The sequence below is a fragment of the Gopherus evgoodei genome, chromosome 12, assembly GCF_007399415.2.
Source record: "Gopherus evgoodei ecotype Sinaloan lineage chromosome 12, rGopEvg1_v1.p, whole genome shotgun sequence".
Classification (NCBI taxonomy): Eukaryota; Metazoa; Chordata; order Testudines; family Testudinidae; genus Gopherus; species Gopherus evgoodei.
In genome coordinates this window covers 13,560,407-13,569,109 of record NC_044333.1, presented here as the reverse complement: position 1 = coordinate 13,569,109, position 8,703 = coordinate 13,560,407, and the positions used below count along the sequence as shown (strand labels likewise).

General features: G+C 48.2%; 1 protein-coding gene across 2 annotated transcripts; it reads right to left on the bottom strand.

The window, feature by feature from the left end:
- Window positions 1-443: 443 nt before the first annotated feature.
- On the bottom strand, window positions 444-5,284 carry IRX3 (iroquois homeobox 3). Of its 2 annotated transcripts, XM_030582060.1 has the most exons (4): window positions 4,647-5,283; window positions 2,492-3,515; window positions 1,524-1,590; window positions 444-830 (listed from the first exon to the last, which is right to left on the bottom strand). In XM_030582060.1, exons 1-4 carry the CDS (start codon window positions 4,866-4,868, stop codon window positions 776-778), a joined length of 1,368 nt encoding a protein of 455 aa, XP_030437920.1. In that variant the 5' UTR covers window positions 4,869-5,283; the 3' UTR covers window positions 444-775. The 2 variants fall into 2 exon arrangements, with proteins under 2 accessions (XP_030437920.1, XP_030437921.1); XM_030582061.1 differs by lacking the exon at window positions 1,524-1,590 and having other exon boundaries at window positions 4,647-5,284.
- Window positions 5,285-8,703: the final 3,419 nt, after the last annotated feature.

Sequence of the window (8,703 nt, the reverse complement as noted above, 5' to 3'; positions counted from 1 at the left end):
CAAAGGGCTTTTTTTCTTTTTTTCTCAAATAACTGAAGAGGGATCCTGTTTCTGTGGGGGTTTCCCCGCAGGTTTGGCTCCTAAATCTCGCCCCCAGTTAAAACGCTACCCCCGAAAGGACGTGGTGCGAGCCTCAGACATGGAACTTCAGCGTCTCCCCTACCAGAGACCCGAGAAAGAAAGAACCTCTCCGCAACCCTGCCTTTCCTCGGCCGCGTTCCCCTACCGTTTCCCCTCCGCGCCCTTTAGCCTGTATTTTACGATTCGATCCTCTACCCTCAAACTCCTGCCGCCTTTCAGAGACGTTTTGAGCAGACCGGGCATATAGAATCGGCAGAAACTGGCCTATTTTAAATTCTCCAAGCCACCTTTTCAGGCTTAAAAAACAGAGGAGGCGGGTGGGTGGGGGGGAATAACTCCATTGGTGGCGGAAGAGAATGTAGTCAAAGTGGCAACAGTTTATTTATTAGCCAAAATATATACTTTCTTGTACAATTTGGTTCACACATATGTACATTTTTACTGTATATACAAAAAAAAATCGAGACACCTAATTCTCACTGGACTTCCAAAAAAACCTCACGAACTCAGCTAATCCAGATGATAGTACAGAAGCGGTTTCTTTTCTTTCTTTCTCTCTCCTTTTTTTTTTCCTAATTTTTTTTTAAATTTTAATATACGGACATGCTTACAAGTTGTAACTATACAGAGCTTTTTGTTGTTGTTTTTGTTTTTCTTACACAATCATTACAATATTAATAATAATAAAAATTAACTATGATGATGACAACGCTGATAGAACCATAGCTGCTTCAAGTTGGTTCTGGGGCCTGGAAAAAAAAATGACACAGAAGAAATATTTAACAGGATTTCTATTCCGGCTTAGTTGGCACAGTTGATTTTTAACTTTAGATAGCAATTTGTTGGTTTTAAATAAAAAATATTTAAATATAAATATTAAAAATGTCTATAAACTTTATACTCATTTTAATTAGCTGTGATATAAGATGGGCCCAATCCGTTTTTTCCCGGCCAAAGTGTCACTGTCTTATTCCTGAATGAGGCTAGGCAGGATCAGGCTGAAGTTTCTTGTATCCCACCTCCCTTCCTGTATCTTTTGCTACTGTTCTCTGAATTCCCCCTGAATTCACTGAATTCCCACTTTGTTTTTATCCAGGCCTGATTTTTACCTGCACTATTTAAGGGATAAGGATTATGGTAACTATTCCTGCTGCCTTGCCTATTTATTTTAAACACAAAAATAGTAAGCCCACAAATCAAGAAGTGCCTGATGCAACGTTGCAAGGAATCGTTTGCAAAGTCGAGAATACTAAATTGCAAAGTCAACAATACTTATATATTCAAAATGATCATAACACCGCTCCGGGGAAGAAAAAGCTGCTTATGACTAGATACTGTAAAGAGAACCAAAGTAGCAGAGAAAATGATCTATTTACAACTTTCTCTCTGTGTGTATATATATATATATATCTCCATAGGAGACTGAGGAAGTAATCTCTTACCGCCTCTGAACTGGCTGGAAAGCTGTCTTTATTAACTTTTTCTCTACTTCCAAGGCACTAGATCGATCTAAAAACAGAAAAAAAAATGTTCCTTTTTAAATTCACTCTTTTTCCCCCGTCCCCGAATGAAGCCGCAGGGGAGAACATTGTTGCTTCGGGGGAAGGATTGGTCGACTGTAGAAGTGACTGTAAAATACTGAAGCAAGTCTCAGGGCCAGTCTTCCCCACAAAAGAGTTCCAGCGATGACCATTTTAGCAGCAACAACAACAAAAATCTCCATTGGTGGCAAGTTATTATTTTTAGGAACTGAATAGCGTCGCCGTGTTGCATTAAAAAGGAACTAGCACCGCTTATTCATTCTCTTCCACGCGAAACACAGGAAGTGACTGTATTGCAACTGACAAAACTATACAATTCAGCCTTGCAGGTCTCTGCACAGCACCACAATTAATACTAACGTAAAAGGAGACAGGTTCCAAAATATAAACAAACACAAGCAACAACATCGAGAACTAGCCCTGAAATATAACTGGCCCCGCTGGCCAAGCGAGAATAATTTTACCATTAAAAACAAAGAAGAGGTTCTATATTAACCAATTATCATTTTTCTGTTCAGTCCCCCACCCGCCCCTTTCTTGGGCTGCTAGTAATTTGGAAGAGTTGGGATTTTAATCATTGGGGTTCCATTTTTTAAAAACTGTTCTGGGTTGATGGGTCCCCCAGGCCTCTACGTAGCTGCTCCGAGATGAGTCAAAGGGATCAAAATCTGTAATCACTTCAGCCCCAAAGGGAAGCACTGATTGTCTGGGGAAGGAGGGGAGGGATCCAGCCAGCAAGGGACAGTGGCAAGAGGGGAGTTTCTCTGCCCGCAGGATGGGGTGGGCCTCTCCAGCTCTGTCCCTCCACCTCTCCCCACACTCTGCCCCCCACCCCAGCCCCCAGGTCCAGGAGACCCCTTAGCCATCACCTGTTCCAGCGGACTCCGTGCTCTGAGCCTGGTCGGCGGGCCTGGGGAAGGCAGCGATGGCTGCAGCGCTGGAGGCTGCACCGGGAGTGGCCCCGAGTCCCAGCAGGTGGGGAGTGCTCAGTAAGGTGAGCGGGTGCGGGTGGTGGTGGTGGGCCGAGAAAGCCCGGCTGGTCCAGTTGGGAAACTTGCCCAGCGGACAGGAGGAGACGAGTCTGTGGGGCGGGGGCGGAGCCAGCGGCAGGCTCTGGGGGGCCGCCGCTGGGGGGGAGCAGCCGCTGCCGCCCCCGGGGGACTTGCGGGGGTTGTCCGGGCTGGTGGCTGTCTCCGCCAGGGACCAGATCTTGGGCTTCTGCCCCGCGCTGGCTAAGCTGCCCTCCGTCGGGGGCGAGGCCGGGGCGGGCGGGGAGAGGCGGTGCTGCTGGGGGGGCAGCTTGAGGGGCTCCAGCCCCCCGGCGGGCGGGTGGGGGCGCCCCCCCTCCATGGCCTTGAGGAAGCGCTCCTCGGAGCCGGGCAAGTCCTCGAAGCCCTCGGAGCCTTCCGAGTCCGTCTTGGAGTCGGAGTGCAGCAGGTCGGGGTCCTCCTCCAGCTCGTCCTTCTGGCTCTCCATGTGCTCCGTGTCGATGTTCTCCAGATCGATCTCCTCCTCGTCCTCCCGCTTGTCCTCTTCCCCCTCGTGGTCGCTCCCGTACGAGTTCCCCTCCTCGTCCGTCCGGCTGCGGGGCGCCCAGGTCATTTTATTCTCCTTCTTGAGCCGCCGGCGGGCGTTGGCGAACCAAGTGGAGACCTGGGTGAGGGTCATTTTGGTGATGATGGCCAGCATGATCTTCTCGCCCTTGGTGGGGTAGGGGTTCTTGCGGTGCTCGTTCAGCCAGGCCTTGAGGGTGCTGGTGCTCTCCCGGGTGGCGTTCTTGGGCCGGGACGGGTCCCCGAACTGGTACTGCCCATAGGGGTAGAAAGCGGGGTGGTGGTGCGGGAAGGCCGGGTGCTGCACGCCGGGGCTGTCCTTCAGCTCGTACTGGGCACCCTAGAGCCGGCGGGGAGAAGGAGAGAGAAAGGTTTCAGGGCGGGAGGGAGAATAGGGCTCTGGCTGGATTTCCCTTCCCCGAGGTGTCCCGGGCCACTGGGCAGGCGTGCGGGGAGCCCCCGCCGGGACTTGGGGGGCACCCGATGGAGTGAAAGGGGCCGGAAGCGGGCTGGTCTCTCCCTGGCTGTAAAGGCAGCGCTCAGAGCTGCCTAGGCGGCCCCGTTTGCGGGGTGCAGCCCCCCGCCGAGCGGGACACCCCGACCTACCGTTGCAGCTCAACTTTGCAACGGCTTTTATAAAAATGGGCGCGCGGGCAGGCGCGCATACACACAGCGACACACACACACCCTCTGTAACAACAACAACGCAGCCAGCCAGCGGCCAGTGCTGCGGCCCCCGTAGCGTGACGTGCTGTTTATAAAACACTTCTAAAGCATTTCGGAGACCCCTACGAGCACAAGCAGAAACTGTCAATCAAAATCTCTCCCGGCAGAAATTCAAGCAGGCCCCTCTTTCGGTGCGTGGATCTGTCTCTGTTCCCAGCCGTTCACACCGCCGGCAGATAGTCACCCCTATCAAACCTGCCTTGGCGCAGCGAGAAACAACAAGCCCCCACTTTGGTTTGTTTACAGTTCATGACTCTGCCCCCCCGTACCTGCCTCACTTTTAACTGGCCACCAAAAAAAAAAATAGATCATTGTTCTTCTCCTTAATCATTAAAATCCTGCCAACGTGCAAACGTGTCCTTAACTCGGTATTGCTTGTCCCGGCTTCACACAAACAGAAAGCAATGTAAAAATAAAAACTAAAAACAACCACCAAAAACCCTTCCTTTCCCCCACTCTCCTCCCCCCCGCCGCCCCCCATTGAAAGAATTAGATCCAGGTGAAGATGGTCGCTTGGTTATAAAACAATCGGGGGCTTGCTTAGGCGACAGCAAGGCAGGCAAGTCGGATTTCCTTGGAGAGATTCGCTCCAGTTCTCCACTTCTCCTAGTGCCAATCGCTCCTCCGCAAAGGCCAAAGCCGAATCGTTCCGAAAACACCAACAAGCCCCCTCAAGGCAGAGGGCGACCCAGGGGCATGGGGGGACGGAGGTTGGCCGGGGAGGGGGGGTCTGCGCGGCTCTTACCAGCTGCGGGAAGATGGGGAGCTCGGCGGTGTAGGGCAGGAAAGCACCATATCCTTGAGCTGCCGCGGCGGCGGCGTAAGGCGCTCCGTACATGGAGGATAAAACATTGGAGAGCGTACCGGACGGGGTGAGCTCTGTCCCGCTTCGAGCGCCGCCGCTCCCCTGGCGCTCAGAGGGGTAAATCGGCCTGATATACTGGTAGCCCAGCTGGGGGAAAGACATGGTGGGCAGAGGGGGTAGGGAAGGGGGGGGGAAGAAGGAGGAGGGGGGAGAGAAAAAGGGAAAGAAAGGAGAGAAAGTAGAAGGGCTGGTAGAAGAGGAGGGAGCTGGCTCGCTCGCCCTTGCTGGCTGTCTGCACTTTTCAGTGCCTCCTGCAAACTCTTGCAGACATGGGTGGGGAGGGGAGGGGGAGAGAGGGGTGTTGGAGAGGCCGTGAGCTTCCTCCTCTGGCTCTCCGGCCGCTGCTGTACACGGTCCGATCGCTTCTTTCTTCTCTCACTTTTCCTATTGATCTGAGTGGACTCAGGTCAGGTCCTAACAGATTGCCTGAGATTATTGGGACTCTGGGCTCTGATTGACATTTCTAGTCTCGCGCAAGCCCCTCCTATTTCTTTTAAGTCTCTCTCTCTCCCTCGCCTGCCCAGAGCTCTCTCCCTGGGTTTGTCACTAGCTTTTTTTTTTCCTTTCCTCCCCTTCTCTAAATCTGTTTACTGACGTCGCGGTCTTTTATTTGAGTTGCTTTCCAATCTCGTTTTAGCACTCGCCAATCAGTTCTGTGTTTTACCAAGGTTTAAACCCTGCCCTACGGTTTTATAATTTATATATGTGTTATGCAGTATAGAGAGAGACACACACAATTATTTTTCCATAACCCCCTTGCTCCCCCTCTCCCCTGAAATAAAATAACTAGGAAGCTGGGGCTGGCAACTGTTGGAAAATTGCACGCCGGAAAGAGAACAAAAAGTTACGCGACGTATTTAAATAAAGCCTCTTTCCTTGCAGAATTTTACGTTTACAACCTTATCTAGTGTAACTTCATTTTTGGTTTCTTTATTAAGAGATCCCCTTCCCCCACTCCTCCCCTTCCCCCCGGCCCTAGCATGGGTTACATCTCCTAATATAGATTTAATGTCTATTGGATTTGGTAATTTGCATTTCCAGAGCCAGTTTGAAACGTCCTAATTCTGAATCTTTAAGGAGTTCTCTACATTTTGTCTAGCCTAACAGTGGGCAGATACAGTGAAAAAGCGAAGTTAATTTTCTTCCTAATAAGAGACTTCAAAGAGTTGTAGGGTCACAATTTTACATCAAAGGCAGAAAAGAAGGCAAATTAAAATCCTAACAAAGAAGAGACGGGAGCAGCCCTCTGGGCCATTAGTAAATACGTGGTGTGAAGAAAGGGACAATGACAGGCCCTGGAATTAAACTAATTAACACCTTTTTGTCTTGGTGCGAAATCACTAATTAGGAAATTTATGATCATTTTGCTTAGTCCCTCTGTTCTGAAGCACTACACGTGCAGCCTTACCTGGGACATAGAACCATTGTAATGGGTGTAGTGGCATAATGTTTTAAAGAGTTACTGGGAGCAAGTCGAAATGTGTTTTAATTACTGGATAACCTTATTTTATGATCAACACAGTTTGAGATACTGTTTTTCTGCAACCAGCGTGTGAGTTGTAATTGTAGCGTTTTAAGAGGGGTTCAAATGCATTTAAGACTAAGTGGGTATCTTGAAAGAAAAGGCATCTCCTGATTTGTTACCGTTGTGTTGGAGGGCTCGAGTAAATGGAACATAGAAAGTTTTTGCAACCTGTAGAGTTAAGACTTTGTTGGGGCAAAATTCTGAATTTACCGCTGTTGCTTTCTGGGAATTAAATGGATTAAAAACAAACCTCTGAAGGTTCTTCTGAGGCGTTTATATTTGTTATGCTGGAGAGTCATTTCATCATATTCTCCCATGTTTTTGAATACTCTGTGGATTTATTACCATTAAAATATGATTTAGCTACAATATAATAACTGTGCTCACAATATGGGTTTTCACAACTACATTTCTTTAAAAAATGAAATTCATGTCAGATTATACAGTTAAAGGAATCGACCTTCATAGCTTGCTATAATAAAACTATATCATCTTGTAATAAATACGGATTATGGCAAAGCAAGACCCAGAATTAAAATTCCCTGAATCAATATATGAAAATCTGTAGGAAACATCTCTAATCGTATTAAATTCGTCTTTATAGCATTCCCTATCTGCTAATCTAGCGCAAAAACAACTCCGGGTTGGAGGAATTTATTTTCTCCTATTCAACTTTGCCCTTGTAATAGGTTTTTATAATATAATGTAATGGAGATATTAAATTCAGTTGTATGTTTGTTTCTTTTTAATTCAAAAGGAAAGTAGTGAGTGAAGCCTGAGTCCTTGTTTCATGTAATTCTCTGTACAAATTGCAAGGTTTGATCGCTGCGATTCTGAGAAGGTCTGGAAATAGCTTCAAAGCGGAACACAACTTTTAGGAATGTATTTTATACGGGGGGAGGTGGGAAGGGAGGAAAGGTAAAAGTATCAGAGAAATGACTTTTCATTTGATCAATTCTCAGCAGGTAGTCCCCATAATTCTACCTACTATTCTACATACATATTACATATTGTACCCACACTCACACATGATAGATTTGCATACACGCAGCCCAGACCTAACGCATCCGACACGTATTTTTATTGTGGCGTCACGATTGACATCACTACTGCTCATTTACTGAGTTTATGAACCTGGCAAGATTATTTTATCTCATCCTACTGTCTTGTGTCATCAAGATAGATTTTTAATCAACAATACAATCAATATAAGTTCATCCCGAACGGGAAAATACATGTGTTCGACATGGATTGTTGTACTGATTCTAATTCATGACTGACATGAGTAGAAGCTGAATATAGTATAGAGAAGGAATATGGGTTTCTCTGGCACTTCTTTAAAGTGCAGAATAAAACCAAAAACGTGTGTGGAGGGATGGGGGGGGGTTGAAGAAACCGCCGCAACCCAGGTGAAATGAAAATGTAGAAATGCGCCCTACTATCAAACAACACGGAGAAAAGAAGTGAGATTGAAGATACGTGAGAGCAAACGCAAGCCCTGACAGAGGGAATATGGGAGGCGAGAAATTTATGGGGGCGAATGAATTCAGGTCAGGATAAGGATGAATGATGGTTTATTAATGGGGAAGAAACGGACAGGAAATGCAGCCGCACCAAATGGACTGGAGGAGAAACCTGCAAAGCTATAGCTGTTAAGCGGAGAGGTTCAAAAGAAACCCGAGCCACCACCACCAGGAGCAGGGGAGAGAAAAGACTCCCGCCGAACTATGGCAGGGGAATGTTCAAAGCGTCTCCCCGGCCAGAAACGCACATGGCACCGGGAGGATAGCAACACCAGCATGTGACAGCCCCGCACCGCCTAGGGAGAGGGCTACGGATGGGGCAGGGAACTTGCTAAGCGTGGAGCCATTCAAACAGCAGCCTTGCCTTCAAACCAGGGAGTGCTAAAGAGTGGGAAGGAGAAAAAAAGTGACGCTGAAGGAAAGCTGGAAGAGAGGAAGAAATAATAGACGGCAGACGGATGCAAAGCAGAGAAGTGGGACACATTTTGCTAAACATCTGGCAACAGACAGGAGAAATAAAGTGAACCCTGCAGCTGGCTTGCAACGAATGTGTCTGCACAGATGGAGAAGAAACCTATGCAGGGGCAAGATGGCTAAAGCCAATAGGACTGGAAGTATCTGCTGCTCCCTCAGGTCAGTCGGCTTGTCTCTGTGCAGCGCTCCTACTCCGGACAGACACGTGTCTTCTGGCCGGGATCTGTCAAAGCTGGGAGAGCTGCTGCTGATTTATTACCCCAAACATCCATACCCTCCCTCCCTGGGTCACCTTCCCTCCTCCCCCTCCCCGGCTCACTCACACAGTCAATGAGCTAAAACCAAACCTCCTCAAACTTCAATAGAGCCTCCTTGACTCCAAGCTCTCAGGCAGAAGCAGGGACCCTATAATAAG